At 40.4% G+C, this 18,935-nt stretch overlaps 1 protein-coding gene across 6 annotated transcripts in view; it reads left to right on the forward strand.

The window, feature by feature from the left end:
* Positions 1 to 18,935, forward strand: part of DAB2IP (DAB2 interacting protein) — a 210,831-nt gene that overhangs the window by 63,335 nt on the left and 128,561 nt on the right. For all 6 annotated transcript variants that reach the window (XR_011322275.1, XM_069771194.1, XM_069771197.1 and 3 more), the window contains exon 2: positions 3,503 to 3,606. Coding sequence is in view for 5 of the 6 variants with exons in the window: in XM_069771194.1 (XP_069627295.1) it covers positions 3,503 to 3,606 (104 nt within the window). In the remaining variant the exon portion in view is untranslated. The remainder of the gene's footprint in view (positions 1 to 3,502; positions 3,607 to 18,935) is intronic.

The raw sequence follows: 18,935 nt of genomic DNA on the forward strand, positions 1-18,935 counted from the left end.
ACCCCAAACACCCACACCCAACCCTCTTTCTTGTTATTTCTGCTTTCTTATAAAGAGTTTTGTAATGTATCTCTCCTGGAAACCCTCCCCTCTCCAGTGATACCCACACTGCTTAAACTAAGCTAGAATGGAGATTTGACTCCAAACACTTTATGAACCATAAGCTTAAGAATAATAGGAAGCTTTAGGTCCTAAACCATCTCTGTATTTTGGTCTGGGTCAAACCGATGTGTTTTGCTGGCCCTGCCTTGGATATGTTTTAATGATGAAGTAAGAATTTAAGAGTACGGTTTGGAGCAATCAGACCCAGATATTAACCAGCCCCAGCTCATAACACACTCTCCCTTTCTCTGAAGAGGTCTGACCTGTGTGGTTGAAAGAGGAAACAGTTTGACAGATTACCAAAAGTGAGACCATTGTGCACTTTGGTCTGACAAACCACTATGGTGCAAGTCAACAGTGCTGTAACACCTCTGTGGAACAGCAAGGACTTTCCCTCTGTGCTGAAGGCGAGAGGTGTGTTGGGGCTGGGGAGCACAGCTCTGTGCCTGTGCCGCCGGCCTCTGGGGGAAATAATTTCTTGCAGCTGCTTTTCACGTAATCCCATCGTTCCTGTTTTCCCACCACGTATATGAGAAATGCTTTGAACAACGTTTATTTTTCTGGTCATTAAGAAAATGCAAAGCAGCTTCTTCAGTTGTCTTGTCATCTTGAACTCACTTTCAAAATGCTGTAATCAAGTAGTTTCTTTATGACAGTCCAAAAAAAGAAGGCTGCTGTTCAGAGGAACAGGGTGGGATCCTCAGTGTGAAATGAGATGACACCAAAGGACTTGGTTGCCTCCTTGAGATTCAAAGTGCAGAATTCTGCAAACAAAGTGGCCAAGATGTTAGAAGGCTTGTCTGGAAGTTGTGAAAGCAATGAACTGGCTGATTTTGGCTGACTGGCTCTCATACAGGTTACGTGGCCACTGGTGAGGAATTATGGGCAGGATTTGCAACCAAGGAAGGTGATGCTAAACAGGCATTTCACCCAGTCCATGGGTGGAATCTCACAATCTGTCCTTCTGGAATAGTTTAAGATACATCTCAGGAATTGTTGAGTGGAATTGCAGGTATTGGTTGTTTCTTACAGATCCCAGGTGACTGCAGTCTTTGGCAAGGGGAGAACCTTGCTAAGGGGACAGCCCTCCTTGCTAAGACCTGATGGCAGCAAATTGCAGATTGCAGAGGCTGAGAATTGGCAAACAAACCACCTCTAAGTTACACTAGTTACGAGAACATTGTTGTCTGAGACATTCTGAAGTATAGGTTGTTCCATCTTTAGATTTCTTTGCATACTAATTTGTAGAAGCCTCCCTCTAGCAGAGTCTACCATCTGATTTCCTTTTGCAGCAGGTATTCTTCTTCAGGCCACCTCTCATTCCCAACCAAGAATCCTAGCAATGATGTAATACTCATTGGCACACCTGTTGCCTGTGAAATTGTGTATTAGAAGGAGTTCCCCCGATGTTTATTTCAGCTCCATTTTTTAAATTTATTTTTATGCTCATAATTTTTAAAAAGAGAAAAACAACTGTGTGAAAAATCTGCTTTTCAGTGTCATTCTGAAAGTATTGTTGGTTTGCTGTTGTCTTTGCTTGGATTTCATATTTTTTAGTAACTAACTCAGTGTTACATATCCAGACTGTCTTTCAAAAGTTACAGGGATTTCTATAGATCAGAAGGGTTTGTTGATAAGGTGACATGAAGGACAGAAAATATTTGTGGAAAAGAAGCCTAGAGAAAGGGAGAAATTCAGTTAACAAAAGTCCAACCCAGTGGATGTGGATAAATAAAAGAGTAGAGAAGATTCTGGTGCCTGGGAGAATAAGAAGTATGAGTTTCATTCATCTTCTCCAAAGCTTACACTATTCTGTATTCAGAAGACCGTGATTTGATGGCAGTGGACAATATTTTTATATGAATTAGTGTGTGGCAAAAAAAAAAAAGCCACAAGAAGACAGTTTTTGACAAAAGCCTTTCCCCAGCTTGCACCTTACCAATGTATTTATATACCACCTGATATTTGTTTAATTTTTGTACCTATTTGGAGAATTTTTAAACAGTTTTGGGTTGATTTTGAACATAAAAATTCTTCATGTCCCCAAAAGTCTGGCTGTGAGTGAAAATTGTGGAGTTCCCACTCTTGGATGTGGTCAGTACCACTGCAGGGCAGGGACCAGCAAAAAAGAAGCACTCAGCTCAGAAGAATCCCATGTGCTTACTTTCAAAGGAGCAGCAAAGTAACTGGTGTTTGAAAATGAACTACTCACTGCTAGGAGACTTACTCAGTCCTTTGTTTCATACTCCGGACACTTTATATGGGCTTAAACTCTGCTCATAAACATGATTGGGCTGTTACTTGTAACCTGCTTGCTTTGCTGTAGAGATCGATATAAAGACATTTTCTTAACCTGCAAAGCCACGTGCAGATCTCTGACCCACGTAGATTCATACAGAAGACTGTGCAGGAGCCTCCTCGGCTCCTGGAGAGCCGCAGCTCTGTTTGAGGAGGAGGAGGAGGATTCTTCTGCCCTTGTCTCATGTGTCCACTCCTGAGAACACTGTAGTCCGGACACCTGAATTTTTTTCTTGAATTTATCACTAACTGCCTACATGATCATGACCACAGGCCTTGCCCATTTTCTAGACTTCCTGAAGAACAGAATGGAGATGACACAGCTCTGCCTTTGGGGTGATGGAAATGCTTGGCTAATAAGGACTCCGGAATGGTTTGAGAAGGGAAGATTATTACAAGGTCTGAGCACCACTGAATGGCAGCTTGGAAATAGGTCTATTTTTATGAGCTCCGTGGTGCTTTCAAAGAGGGTTTGTGAGCTGAGGAAACACCACCTCATAATGCTGTTGCTGACCTTACCTAATACCTTTCTAAATCTTCTCAGTGTTAGGCATATTTGTTAATTTAGCCTTTTCAGCCCCCTCCCTTCCTCACCAGCAGGGAAAGAGGTAAGTATTCCTATCCACATTTTATACCTTAGCAAATGCAGGATTTAGTAATTTTTTCCTAGTTACAAAGCAAATTGCTAGAGGAATTAGAGAGGGAACTTAAGCATCCTGTGCCTGTAACCCCATTAGCAGTTTCCCTTAGGAGTATGAAGTCCACAAGTGCATGGATCTGTACTTTGCATATAATTCTCACTCAGCTCAATACATTTTCTGTTTACCCATCTGCAGACTGGAAATAATGATAATGCCAACCTGTCAGGCATTATCTGAAGCTTACAGTTGTATAAAAAATGCTAATTGTTGAAGGTGAAAGTCTTGCTGATTGAACATTGTTCTAGGCGGCTGTGGGAAATACGAGCGGGGTGGTTGTGTTGGCTCATTTGCAAGGGCATCTCAAAGGAAGAAGCCACATTTTGCACGGCCTGCTGATGCTCCTGGACTGTTCCTGTGCTTCTGTGTTTGTGAATGTCCTTTGTTTTCTCTACCATCCACAGAGTCCCCCCCCGAGAGGTGTGGGCAGAGGCGCAGCATGCCCAGCGGGGTCACTGAGAAGAACCCCACCATGGAGCCTGCCGCCACGACACCCTTTCGGGTCACGGTAAGTGTCTCTCCCCATCTTAATGATTGTTATGGCATCTTAATGATCATTACGCGGTTTTGCCAGAAGGGAGAGGAACTTGCTCATCCTGAGAGAAGAGGTGGTGTACGTGAAAGTAGTTGATTACTTATTTTTAAGCAAATGTGTTGTTAAATACTTTTAGCAACAAGCAACTCTAAAATATTTCTTGGTAGAGCAACAAGGTTTGAATATGAATATGGAGCAGGTTTGGGTAAGTTGTTTCACCTGGGAGACGTTCCTGGTGAATCCTAGGGCAGTGCAGTGTATTCATAGATGTATTTACTGGTCTGCAACTGTACATTACGTCCTCATGCTCCGACAGACAGAAAATCTCCTGTTGAAGAACCTGTCATTAACTAACAGGAAACCTGCCAAGCTGGTGATTCCACAGAGCCTAGAGGAGCTCCAGCAGGAGCCTAGAGGAGCTATTCACTGTTTTCCATTTCTTCGATCCTTTTGCTTTGAGATGCTCTGCTAATAACACTGTTTTGTTGTGGTAGCAGTATGTAAAGAATGAGAAGTCATTTGGGAGTGGAGCAGAGCAGCACCACTAACATGAATAACAGTGATACCAAAATCAAACAGCACAAGCAGTGTCTTGTTCCTCCATGGGGAAGGGCACTGCTGTGTCCATTTTACAGAAGGGAGCCAAAGACCCAAACAAGTCAGAGCTAGTGGTCGACTGAGAGATCTGTCGGTGCTGAGCCCCAGCTCTGTGATGCTGCAGACGACAGAGTAGTTGCCAACAGTTTCAGTGCAGTATGAGGAGGTGTGATGAGTCTAATCTCAGGACTCCCCTCTCCCTACCCTCTCCCCACTCCTACAAGGTCAGCTGTTTGGGCTGGCTCATAGCTTTAGAAGATAGTCCCTGTCATGCCTTGGAGATCAGTTCTGGAGTGAGTTAAAAGTCTTTGTTTCTTCTTTAGCTGGAATGTGCACAGGGGTATTTATCCCTGCCTCCCCGCTGATATAAGTCATCTCTCTAACATCCTGCAGGTATTAGACAGACTTCTAGAGTGGATCACAGTAATTTTTACCACAAGGGTTTTGTTATCTAAGGAATGATATCAAATCCAAGTAATTATTTAATGTAAGAGTACGCTCCACTGACAAATAAAAGCACAATGGTGTGATCAAAAAAAGTATTTTTTTGAAAGTGGGCAATAAACATGCAGCTGAGAGTAGCTGGTTTTGGTGGGTTTTTTTTCTAATGTATCATCAGCCTGGATACATCTAGACTTAATGCAATAGTCTTGGGAGGCTGGAGCTTTGTAATCAGCTGAAGTTACTAAGGTCTTTTGGGTAAATTTAGGGTAACCTCCAGTAATAGTGAGAGAGAAATCTATTTAGAGATTTAAAAAAAATAAGTACAAGCATAAAGTATACACAACTGGAGATGGATATACCCAGTATGAGCAATAGCCAAGGCAATCAGAAGGTTATATTTTCAAGAGGAAAATGCCTGCTATATGTGGATAAGAAGTTTGCACACAGGTATTTTTATTCAGGGAAGAGGCAAATGGCCTTGGAGCTGGTGTGCTTGATATATGTTTATAGGTTTTTCTCTGCAGGCCACACCTACTTTACAGGCTCACCTACTTCATAACAAACCTAGATAGGTAGAACCAGAATTTCAAAGGAAACGCAATGGTGCAATCTAAAAAAAATCTGAGCACACCCAGTTCACCTGAGAACATTTGCACTGATGAATGAATCATTGATAGCAGTTTGTCTAAGTAGTTTATTTTAGTTCTATAAATTCTAAATTTGTGAATGCGTAACATTCTCTGTGGAGCTATATCCTGTAGCCATGATATGCAAACACATGCTGAATATATGAGAGTGTGTTTTTTGGTACTGCCCTATTCGCTAAATGAAATGGGCAGAAGTGATGAAAACAGTGAGTGGATGGCAGGAGATGAGTTCTGTTTTGAAGGCGTGTGGCAAATAATGAAGACAAACAGAAAAACAATGGAATATGAGATGTCTTTAAGCATATACTGTAGGGGGATGTTTGGTTTTCTTTTTCTGGAGTTGATGAAAGTTACTCTGCTAAGAGCTCCCTGTTCTAACAGGTCAAAACAGAGAGGGATCGTCTTTTGGTCTGATTCCTCTCGTGGTATCACCTTTTTGCTAAGTAAGGTGCATTTTGTTTCAATGCCAAGAGGGAAACTAATTTTTTTCTCTAACCCCCTTGTTCCACAAGCCATATACCCTCTATCTGAATTCATTATCAGTTACAAATGCTCTAAAACTCTGAGCATGGCAGACAGAAATACAGTGAGGCTAACTGAATAGGCATGCTTTTGCTTTGTGCCTTTCATTTATCAGAATCTATCTCAGTAAATGAGTATCTTTGAACCTTAAACAATATACTACTTGTTGATGAAAATGGCAAAAATTATGGGAAAACCTGGATTCTTCACAAGACACAGGATTTGTGAGTATTTTTCTTAGTGTACTTGTAGTCAGTGAAAATAAAATGCTGTTTATTCCTTTTCCAATGGCATATATCCTGCTTCATGTTTCTAGAGAAGTTATCTTTAAGCAGGTTAGCTGTTGTTAGTGAAACAGCCTATGTGGGATGTGGTTGCTTCCTCTGACTGGCTGTGTTATTCAGTATGGATTAAATAAGGGCAGTCATCACATGGATAATACATAGTATTTGTCTTCTCTGAGTTACAATCCACTATCATCTCATTTCTGTTCCTGCTCAGCCCTCCGAATGTTATTGCCATTAATATTAATGGCTTCATTACATACAGTTTTTATGGCTTCCCAGATTTCAGCAGATGTCTGACTGAAGAAATATATTCTCCCTCACCTTCCTTCATTAACCAGAGGAACATTAGCAGTCAGTCCACTCCAGCCACTGGGAATAGTAATTAGTGCTTTAGTTTAGTGGTAATGCGATTATTGCTTTTGAGCCTGCTGCTGTAGGTTTCGATGTTGTAAGCTTTTCATATTTTACAGCTGATTGTTCTTCCCTGACATCTCCATCCTTCTGCTGTTTTGTCTCCAAGGGACTAGTAAGCTCAGGAGCCATTGCATTCAGCTATTTTGACAGTGTTGCACTCCCAGTTGCTTCCTTTCATTTGAAAACTAAAGCAAACTAGGGTGGAAGTGCTCCCTTCCCATACAGAAGTTTGCCAGGCAACTTACAGTTAATTGGGCATTATGGCTTTTGTAGCAACTTTGGAAACAATGGCTCATGCTAGTTTTTTTGAGTTACAGAATATAACCTTGAAAATCAAGTCTTAAATTTCTACATCTTAATATGTGAACTAGCTGTTCTTGCTCCTTATACAAAAAGAAATTTTTAATAGAGCTTCCTCAGCATGAAAAAATCTTCCCTAGTCCTAGTTACTTCATGTTGTAAAACAGTTATTTTCCATGTAAACCCACCTCATTTAACTTCTGTGCTATGAGAGCTTTGTATGACCTGATGCAGTCTGATGAATTCAAGTCTCTAATCCAGTGACCGCTCATCTGAGGTCCCTGATTCTGAACCTGCTCTAAGCACTGACTCCAGTATTCAGTTTTTAGTCTGTCTGATTGGAAAACCAGGAATGTATTTCACATCACCAGCTATATAGTGCTTTGTGTGGACTAGAAGAAATATTTCTGACTGCTGCATCAGTGCCTAGAAACAGTAGATTTGGTGCATGTCAGTATAAAATACAAGCAGGGAAATTCTGGTCCTAATGAATTTATTATGTCTGATACGCTCATGGAAGAGTCTGACTGTCCTCACACACATTGCAGGAGACATCTTTAGAGTTAAATGGTCTTGTTGGAACCCTTCCTACTTGTCATGATTCTTCCCCTTGAGTGAAGAGACCTAATTAACAGTGCTTCAAGAAGAGTCAGTATCTAAGGATAGAAAGACAGAAGTCTTGACTTAGCATGAGATGTCAGTTAAAATGTTGCCCTCGTAGGTAGTGACCTAGAGTTGTCTCCACTGAGAATGGGTAATTGGCAGCAGCTGATGATGCTCAGGAGCTGTAGACAGCAATGTAACCAAGGGCAAATGCTGGGCTCTTCTCCGTGCCCAAGGGGAGATGAGTAAAGCCTTGCTGTTGACTGACATTTACCTTTTAGGAGAATACAGAGAAGCATTCGGCCTCCCTGCATTGAATCCAGATAGCTTGAGGTGTGAGATGAGTTAAACCTGAAATTTGCGTTGTATTTTATGAAACACAGGGACCAGAAGATGAGAAACTATGCTGGGTACTAATTAAATCCTCTTGCTCTGCCCACCTTGCAGGGAAATCATGAGCAAGGGTGGGATTGCCGAGACTTGCTGTGTGATGACTTCTCTCCCATCTCATTAGAGTACTGCCATCTATTGGCTGCTTTTATTAGAGCCTGATTTATTTAGTTCTCTGTGCAAATATCCCAGGCCAAGGAAAAGTCCAAATTGCCAAAAAACCTGTGCAAAAGAGTTGGACTAAGCGATTGGATCAAGAAACCAGAATGATTTCTTGCTGTTAGTCTACCTCACTGACTGTGCAAGGAGCCTCATTCCAAATAGAGTGAATTAATATAACATGTGTAGTCTGAATATTCTTAAACGGTTTGAAAATGGCTCTCTGCCTTTCTTACAGAGCTGTGTCTGAGGAAGCATCTCTTTACTCTCTCTTACCTCAAAATGCCAGATAGAGTTCAGTATTTTCTTCTCTCCAGACCTTTAATCCTCAGGTCTAGTATCAATCCTTTGCTTTCCAGGATCTCAGAAAACACTTCTGTGCTTCTTCTGGTTGAAGCCACACTGGCTACAAAAAAACCCCCAACAAAACAAAGCCAAACCAAAACACATTGCAGCTATAAGCTACATGATCAGGCTGTCCATCCATGGAATTGTGTAAATTGGATTGGAAGGGAAACAATTCTCTGAGAAGCTTCAAAGGCCAAACCCAGTGGTGTAAACACACTCCTGGCCAGCTCATTGTCAGTCATGAAGATGAGTATCATCTCCTCGCTTTCTCATGTTCCTTCATTGTCTGCTTGTTGTCTGTTGTTCTGCATTTTGAGTGTGATGTCTTGGAGCAGAAGCTGTCCTTTGTGGTTCATTTGTCATTGCTCTGCCTGTCAGGCCCTTTAATAATGAAGCATTTGTAGTCACAAAGAAATATGAAATCTTTTTAGGTTTTAGTTCTTCTTCTGCTTGTAATGTTAACTTGTTTTCCAGCAGTTTGTCTGCCTGTTTGGGTTGGGTACACAGCTGAATTTACAGTGTTACATTATAAGCTACTCTTATGGCATTCCTCCATCTATCCTGTTTTTAATCCTTGATAAATGAAGTATTAAAAACTAATGGCATATCAGTAAATGGAAACTCCTGGAGAGATGAAAGTGAGTAACCGTTCTACTATTCCTCTTCACTGAACATAATCTGAAATAATGGGATCCTAGTTCAAGCTGCTGTGGACAATATATTGAAGGATTTTTTCCCAAGTTTTTGCCTGTGCATAATATACACTATTTTCCATTTTATTTTATTTGTGTTTTTTTTTCAAAAGCAGTCATGTAAATTATATTATAATAGTTTGACTTTGGAGAATTTATCTTCCTGTATTATGTGAAGAGCTGAGTGGTGCTTCCCTCGGTATGATCACCCCGTCTTTAATTGAAATGTAATTGTTTACTAAACCATTCCAACTAGAAGGGAAAATTACTATCATTTTGGTCTGTGGCTGCATACATTAAAGTACCCCTTTTACGGGGACTGAATTTGAGGAGAATAGGAACATTACCACATGATATATAAACAGAAAGCTATTATCATTAAACTGTCAACTGCAATTGAATTTGGATAACCAGTGTTAGTGGCAGCAAGAAATATGTAAATTACTTTGAGAATGTATCTGTCAATTCAGTCACCCTTTCTGTAACAGGACATGCTTGGAAGCTTTGGGTTTCTGAGCATTTTAGGGATTGGAAAAAACCCGAGGTAATTTTGAGCATTTGCAGTTATTTCTAGTCTCACTGGTACTGTTTTGCAAAAATTAGGCATGCTAACCTGGCCGTCAGATTCTTTTTGTCGGGTACAACAACAGCATGCAGACTTTGTACTCTTACAGCATCTTTTGTTGATGGATTTCTAGGCTCTCTACAAAGGTGGCTACTTACTAGCACCCTCATTCTACAGCTGGGAAAACTGTGGTAGGAAAAAGTTAACTAACTTAAATTTGATCATGCAACAAAGCCAGGAAAAATGTACTGAGCTGAATTTCTTAATTTCTAATTCCCAGTCCTGGTGTTAACCACTAGCTAAGCTACTCCTAATTACTTCTCTGAAATCCTCCCTCAGTTTCAAGAGAATGAAATATTCTTCTCAAACTTGACGCTGTCATGTGAAAATGAGCAAGTGGTTTTCTGGACTCCCAAGTCATTGTTCCCAGGTCAGACGTGCCTGGCTTTCTTACTTTCTCGGCCAGCATGCCATGTTGTCAAATTTCAAATTGCTTGTTATTAAAATTAGAGCCCTCTGTCTTACTTTTCTAAAAGTTAGCTGTTAACGTAAATCTCTGGGTATTTTTGCTCTTCAATTTTTGCATGTACTTTATGAGACATAGGATAAATTCTAGTTAAGGCATGAAAGATTTTGTTTTAAGAAAGGGAATCTTTTTCCATACTCAGTGCTACCTAGCACAGGAATTGGAAAATGAAACTGATTGTGAATATAATATGCTTAACTATGAGTCTGACCTTCTATATTGAAAATTTTCTAAGTAAACTTGGAGTTTCCAGTTGGGGGAGTACTGGAAGACAACATGGTTAAAGATATGTGGGATTGTCAGATTTCAGCACAGAGCTGCAGTCCAAACCACTGTGGATTTATTACGTGCATCAAGCAGGAGACAGGAATGACAGGATAAAAGACATGGTGCTATGACCTGCTTCACTGAAAAGGACTCAGCAAGGCAGGGTATGGATTTTTTTCCTTTTTGAACTGAATATGTTCCAGGGAGGTCTCTTTTTCAGAGCCTGCAGCTGTCTAAAGGACAGTTTTACAGAAAGGAAGAGGCATAAGGGCTCATCAACAGCTTAATTCATACACCGAGGCCACTTTTCTTTAAAAGTATTAGTAATCCTGTTTTAGTTTTTGTGGGGTAGAGCATGGTTTTGGACTGCTTTTGATTGCTGTCAAACTGGCATGGTTGGGCAGCAAAGCCCGGTGTTCCACAGGGTCTGTACGGACAGCAACAAGGCTGGCTCTGGTATGTGGCAGTAAGGAGGGGATGGAAGATGACCTGGTATCATTAGTATCTGCTAGGTGCTTTGTATAAGAAGAATTAATGCAGCTTGGTCAACTCCTTAAGGGTAAGGATCCACACAGCACGCAGTCAGACCCTCTTATTTAATCTGCAGTGATGGCAGCTTCCACCAAGAGGGAAATGGCCGTGAATCACTAAATTGCTGTGCCCCAACTACCACTGAAACATATTCAGACTAGGGGAGAAACTTACATTTTTGCTTCCTATGTTAGGCGCGGGCAGTGGATTAACAGGGGCAGCTTATATATCTAGGGAAAATAAAATCAAATACTGTGTAGTTCCCAGCTGAGAAAGGGGAAAACAAACATTTCACCAAGTTGTCTGACTCTGCAGTTGGTGTAAATTAGCACAGTTCCATTGATTTCATTTAGCTATTCCAAATGTTTACACTTTCTCATCCTTTGAGGACAGCTGGACCCACTCCTCTGGGGTATGTGAATCCCAGTGGCTTTCAGAGGAGCGTTGTTCAGGGTCCAAAGGAGGCCGACAGCAGAACATCATTGGGGCTGTGACAGAAGATCACGTCCTTGTGCCAGGAAAGAGACTGGAGACAGGGAAGGAGTGAGAGTGAGACAGCAGCTCCAAGCTCCGTCTTCCTGGAAAGCCTGAGCAAGATTTTGTGGGAGAAACCTGTGCTGTTGTCATGATTTTTTGACTCTTCTCTTTAGACGTCTCCATTCCTCCACTCCTGTAGAAGCAGTGTTGTAGCCATATGAGAAATACCAACAGTTCCTGTATGTTTTCATTGAGAGGGCCCATGGGAGGAATATTTAAAATTTAGGCTGTAAGTAGGCCTAATAGGAAATGCTAATTCATATTTCATTCTTTTGATCAGTGTATATTGAATGATAATTACAGTGATAGTACTTGGCACTTCTGTAGCACCTTTCATCTGAGGCTGTTAAAGTGTTCCGCCAGTCTGAATGAATTCAAGCTTGCAGTCGCTGTGGGGTTGCAATTTATCATAATGCCTTAAAATAAATGGGGAAACTAAGGCACAGAAAGATTATATGACTTTTCCCATCTTTTATAATCTGTATAAAAGACTTGGGACTGCATAGTATTGCTGCTGGTCATCTTACAAGAAACAAAACCAACTCAAGGCATCATTTAAAATGGTGAAAATGATTAAAACTGTCCAGATGACTGGCCTTTACTCTCTAATACGTGTTTGGCATTTTTTGTGGCAGTTTCACGATTCAATACATGCTCAGGTGCTCTGTTGTATTTTTATCTGTTGCAATTGTTTGAATTCCCCCCCACAAAGACAGACAAACAATCTCAAACTCTCACTGGATTTTTCAGCAACATACTTGGATTCATATCAGTTCTTTAGAGTCTTCCATTTCCAAAGGATGATTTGAACAGAAATGGCTACCTCTTGCTCATTTCAAAACTACTACAAGAAAAAATTTCGTAGTATTTCAAGCTCTTCCCTGGAAGTCCAAGTGCAAACACCCTGTACTAATTGATAGGCTGTAGGGAGACAAATGAATCTGACTAGTTTCATTTCTGTGAAGTGGATGAAAGGCGAAAAGTAAACAAACAAAAGCTTTAATTTGTTTAAACCTCTAGGCACTGAAAAAAATCTCAGATTGCTGGTAGCCCAGAGAAAAGACGACCATTAAAATATACAACTTGACAGTGTCCCTTCAATTTGTTTCTGGGTCACAGATAAAGAATTGTACTGCAGATATAAAAGGTAGGATAATAAACACATTCTGTTCTCCTGCTTCCAATAGCACTGATACTATGCTTTCAGAAAACAAGTCAAAAAGTGTAACGTATTATCTGAATCTCTTAGAGAGCTCCAGTAGAACATGAGTGTCCATTTAATCAGGACCTTCATCTCTGAACTTTTTACTTTTCAGAATTTGTATCGCTTTAGCTCATGGATATTAGGTACTAACTTAGATATTAAATTGACTGCAGTGGAATTAATAGAAATGTGTGTCATTGCCACAGTTAACACTGAATGGTTATCAATAAATTTCTTCCAAGTTTTAACTTAATTTCTGAGACATATTTTTTTCTCACTTAGACTAAACACTTTAATAGCCATAACTATGCCATATTTTGAGCCATAATTTCTCGGACTTTCATTGTGATAGATGGTTCACATGTCATCTGCATACTTTGGTAAGATCTGACGGTGCTGTGACAGGAAATCATGTAAGAGATGCTCCATCCCAGCTGGAAGTGATCTTGTCTGTGTTGTTGACCCCTGTGGAAGTGTCTTGACTTCAACAGGCGTGGAAGAGCTTATGGCACTTTCTATTGAGTAGGACTGCCAAGTTAGATCATTTGGAAGTTGTTTTGGAGGTTGCTTCTTCCCATCCAAATCCCAACCTGGTGCTGCCTAATGTGAGAATGTTTCTCCAGGTGGTGACACTGTTGTTCCAAGCCAAGCACAGCTACTTGAAACAGCAGATCTGATTCGGATGGTCTCATGGTGATTACATGGTCTCATGATACTTGCAGTCGAATAACTTTTTATTACTGTGGGTCTGTATGTAAACATACATGTTAAGATGACATTGATTTCTGTATACTTTTTTCAAACTTTAGTTACCATGGAAACAAGATTCACTTTCTCCTCCATACTGTCACTTTTCCTCAGCACTGCACTCTGATAAGGAGTAGACTGTATTTGTCCTCCCCACCCTCTTTTTTTCCCTAGTGAACAGTGATAGTCATGGCTCAGGCATCAAGGATAATTTGAGAGAGAGATGGTACAAGCTATAATGCCTTTCTTGAGGTATTCTGGTATTCCTGGGCCTGGCGCTCTGCCAGCAACTTTCATGTCTTTACCTTTCTCCATAATTACCGTGGATCATATCTCACCTGCATCATTCTTCAAAGCACCAAGGAAATTAGCTCCAGAACTAATCATGTCTTTATTTCCTAAATCGCTCTGTGTAGTTATGTACACTGTTCTGCAGAACGGGACTCACAGTGATCAGCATAACCTGCCTCTGCCTGCCCTTGTCTCCTCCCTTCGTTCCTGCCACTTGCAAGATCATATCCCCATATTTCCCATGATGTGACAGTCTGGCCTGATTGTAGTAAATGATCAGTTCCCATGCCTTCTGTGGAACGGGTGGGAGATTTGCCCACGTTGTGTGTTCCAGGCTACGACGTGCAGAGCTGCATTGACTCGTGTCATGTTCAGAGAGCGGCTGGGAGTCCTGAGGGGCTGCACCATGGCTCTGCCTCCTTGCCATGACCAGGAGAATTTCTGCTTGAGCTGCGCAGTGACCTCTGCATCCCGCTGTTCCAAGGCATGCAGGAGTATAAGGAAAGGTGGAGCCCAGGTCTGTGTTCGTCTGTTCTATGCAGATGTCGCAGGAGTGGGTAGAATCTAGGATTAGTTTTATTTCTATGCTCATTTTAGCAGTTGATTATCTACTTTAAGGCTGAGAACAGAGATGACCATGTCTTTAGACGTACTTGGGAAATGGGGATGTGATATGGAACAAGATGGGAACTCAGCATGTCCAAGTAATGCTCCCCCACATCCCTGTATCCATTAGATTCTGGGCACTGCAATCACCTTTCAGAAGAACAGGGTCAAAAAGGCATCAGTATACCTTGCTTGGTGTTTTGTACCTCCCTGTCAAATCTAGATTGTTTTGAATATTTACAAATAGTCATTCAAGTTTTGCTAATATTAGGAGGTAGAGGAGGATACCTTCATAGGAAACAAGGCACTCAGAAAGTTGCACAACTGGTCTGGCAGCTAGCTCTAAGGGACAGCGTGCAGGCCATGCCTGCCCCTGGGCTTCAGACCTACTTTGAATGAAGCCTTCCTTGATAATTAGCAAGTGAGTCAAAAACTGTTAAGGAATAAATGAATGAGACTTAAATCTGCCTGATAGAATTGAAATTTCCTGCTGGGTGACAAAATTCTGCTTTAAAGATAGTAAATCCACTGCTAATAATTAAGCAAGAAATAATCACTGCCAGGAGCCCAAAATAGGATCTGCCACTTACAATGCCTGTCTTATTATTTTGAGGGATAAAACAGCAATGAACTTAATTTTTGCCTCCAATTCTTGAAGGATATTCTTTTCGCTTCATATCTTTGGCAAACTTTCAATTTGAGTGTCCTAGGAAACATAATTGTCAGCTGTGTAGTTTATTGCTACCTCACATCACATTCTTCACCACCGTAACCCAAAGATCAGACACAAGGTACAAACTTAGGAGGAAAAGGAAAGGAGTAAAGGTGGACAAAAATAGCAGGGAGTAGTCTTGCATTGTTTTTCATTTCAATTTAAATTGATGATTGAATATTTGTGGTTTCATCTGAAAAGGAAGAACTGTTGGGTCCTTTCCATTTTTATTTTGCATAGAGAGGGCAGGTAGAGACCTCACTACCAGTCTCTAGATGGAAGTGTGTGTATTTCTAGCCTCCAGTTTCTATTTTAATTAGGAGGGGACTTTGAGATTTTGAGAACTATCTTACAGATTTATAAAATGACCTAAAGTTCTTGATTTTTTGTGTGGTATAATTTCAAGTAGAAAGATTCCTTCTACCCCATTCTAAGGACTATTGCCTGTTACAGTCCTAAGCTTTCTTAATCAAAAAATTGTCTGATCTGTGTGTCATGAAGGAGAGAAAAACTGCTGAAAGCAAGGCTGGTATGCTCTTGTTAAGTGTCACATGTGTGTTACATTTATCCCTTCATTGTAATTTTTCTCCTTTTTTTCAAAGCTATAAGCAGAAGGTGAATCAAAGTGAAATACTAATTTTCATAAATTTTGAGGTTAGGACAAATGAGCTTCCTCTTAAGTATTTACACAATGTCTGGAAATTAAGTTGTCTAGAACGGTAGATAGGGAAAAATGCAAGAGTGATGTATTATCTGAATTATAGTAGGTATTCACCGTACCTTTACAAAAGTTAACATTTTTGTTTGATTGCAGCTGTAATTATTGCTGAATACAAATGTTCCAATTTAAGCTTCAGAAATGTGGTGAAAGTCTTTGGAGCCAAGAGCATCTGCCTGAAACATGAGTTTCATATGTGAATGAGTAACTCTTACTGCAAAATTACACAATGAATCCCTACATTCAAAGGACAATAATAATTTTTTATTCTAAACATATCATCTACCAACTGCTTTTTAAAATTTATTGGCCTAGCAGCTGGTTTTGTGGAAAATGTGTTCTTAAAAGCACACAGGATTTGTCAATGAAAAAGCAGCGACTTGATACCTTTCTGTAGACTTAGAGTTGGTCATCAATATTGTGGAAAATGGGGTTATCTCTTCCAGTATTTGCTCTGCTCTGAAGATTTCAGATGGAAGTGAGTAGGGAGATGCCTGCTGACTAGATACAACATGACATCCGCGTGCTGCTCCAAGGCCATAAATCGAAGTAGGGAAAGCACCTGTAAAACACACTCATTAAAGAGTTTACTCTGTATCATATAGCAAAAGTGGACTTTAAAAGAGAACATTAATGTAAACAGATTTATGGAGATGGTTTTCTCATCTCCACTGTGTGTTTATTGCTCATCTTGGAGAGCTTTGATACCCGTTTTAACATGAGGCAATGTATTTGAATGGTTAGACTGCTGGCATAGGCATGAAGCATTCTTGAGAAGTAATCCTGGCTTTGCAGCTTATCTGCTGTATAGTCAGTGTAGCAAATCACTTAGACACAGCTACCTTCAAACTTGTTTCCTCTGTGACATGCCAAAAGAATCTATTTTGACAGTATTTCCTACCTGCTATCCCACCTCTACCTGTGCTCCCTCATTTCTCCCTTTCTCGCACAGTCAGCTTGTTGAAGCATGTTCCTATGGACTGTCTTTTAAAAGGCATATTCTCATTTCTGATATTGTAAAAGAATTAAGTTAATCTGTGTTATATGAAAAGATACCTTTTTTCCTGAAATTAAAGGGCAGATTGGTTTAGCCCGGATATTTGTACACAGCTTATGTACCTGGTATAAATGTACTGAGCCCAATGGTCATTTACCCACTGGAGCTCAAGTTCCACCCCACAGTAGCAGTTCCAAAGTGCAGTTCTTGAAAGCTCCTGGGCTTCTTAGACCATGGCAAAAGCACCAAAGGGCTGTGGATCAGGATGTCTATGGCCATATGCCTGGTACTGAATTACTTATCACAGCAAGCAGGATCCTTTGTATCGTTGTATGCCAGCACCTTGTGCACAGGCTTGAAGTCTTGAGAACCTGCAGGTGTTTTGCCTTGGATGCCTTCTATAAAAAGTCTGACTGATAGAAACCATCAATCTTTGCAGAGTTTGGTTGTTCTTCGTGCCTGAATGGGATCACCAAGCATCCAAATATAGATTGCTACCATGTCCTATAAATTCTTCATTTTATCTTCAGTTAAATCGCAACTACATTTTAAAAGCAGGATGAATGTAATGATTCACAGCTGATATCGAGTGTTTAAGTCATTATTATGCTACAAAAAGTATTGTAAAAGTTTAAATTTATGGGAGCGTGAATAATTTTCTGCCAGCTGGGGATTATCCCTTTTAATCTAAAAGGCACTCATTCTCTCCATATCTGAGGTTTCAAAAATATTTGCCTGATTGGAATCTGTTGCACTCCATTGTAAAATAAATCTCCTGCATGTACAGTGCGTGGGAGACTGTAAATGTGAAACTTGCTACATTTATTGAAAGTCAAATACTTGAAACTATATCATAAACAACTGAAGTCTCTGAACTCATAGGATATGTTTCCAAAGTAATGTTTTAGCTGTGTATCTCCTGGATTTGGAGTTTTTGTTTGAAATCACTTAAACTCTCATGAGTCTAACCCAGTGAGGATGGTTCTTTAAAAAAAAAAGCATAGAAAATTGTTACGGGATTTCTTAGGAGTCTAGAAATTGCTTTTCTACCTATGGCCTTCTATCTTGCATTGGATATTTGCTGAAAAGCTGGGTGTTTCCCCCAGCAGTACGATGGATTCCAGGTCTGTAGTAACCATGCTTTTGAGAAGCTGCGTCTGGAATAATTGCAGGCATATCTGCCATTGCACAAGTAAGAATGGGCATTTTTTGAATGCAAACAAGGTATTAGCACAGCTCATCCGGGCTCACATGTAAGGTTTTACGGATACATACTGCCTGCAGGCTTCCTTTCAGAGATGCATGATCTGAATTGCCTGAACAAGGGTGTACATTGGAAAGAAGCCATTAAAATACTGTCTTGGAAATTATTTGAATAGAGCAGGGTATATATGTGACAGTCAGCCATTCTGGCTGGCTTTCCAGAGTCAAGATTCAGTTGGTTTAACATGCAGGCAATTACCTGCAGTAAAACAAATTATGATAAACATCCAAGCTTTGAGTTTTTAGGGAAAAAAAATCACTCTCTAGGCCTAAACTGGGGGAGTGAGCATGTTTTGGTAGAGATACTTTGGGGAGGGATAGTTCATCTCTACCAGAAGGATTCTGGGCTTCCCTGCATTACATGATAAAGGGAAATGGAGACTTAACAACTCCTGGCATATTGTTAAATGGTTTTGGTATTCCACTCGCCTTCCTGGCTGTATGGAACTCAGTCTCCAAAGCTCCAAATAAGACCAGCTTGCTTTAGCCATTAAGGTTAAATGCCTTACTTTTATCTTTTCATAAATAATAGTAAGAATGACTGTCTCCTAGAGGCCATAGATGTTGGGATGTTCCCTCAAATTTTCCTTGATGATCCTTACTGTGGCTGGATTAGTTTGTTTCTTAAAACCTTACTTGGAGAAATGTCTGTCTTTTTATGTTACTCGATTTTACTCTTTGCAGTAACAAGTCCCAGAATATGGATAAAGTGATGCATTTTGTTTGCTTTCTAAATGACTGCTGTAATTACATTAGAAAGCAGGCTTCATGTACAGTGTGAATCCTTTTTTCCATTTCAACACTGCTGGGATCTTCAGGGACTATCAGAAGGCACTTTGCTTAGTCCTGAGGTTGTCAGGACATAGTTTTCCCTCTGCTGTAATTACAACCTGCCATGGTGGTTGCCAGCACTTGGTTTCGACTTCTGTTCAGCA

The sequence above is a fragment of the Haliaeetus albicilla genome, chromosome 26 (assembly GCF_947461875.1).
Source record: "Haliaeetus albicilla chromosome 26, bHalAlb1.1, whole genome shotgun sequence".
Classification (NCBI taxonomy): Eukaryota; Metazoa; Chordata; class Aves; order Accipitriformes; family Accipitridae; genus Haliaeetus; species Haliaeetus albicilla.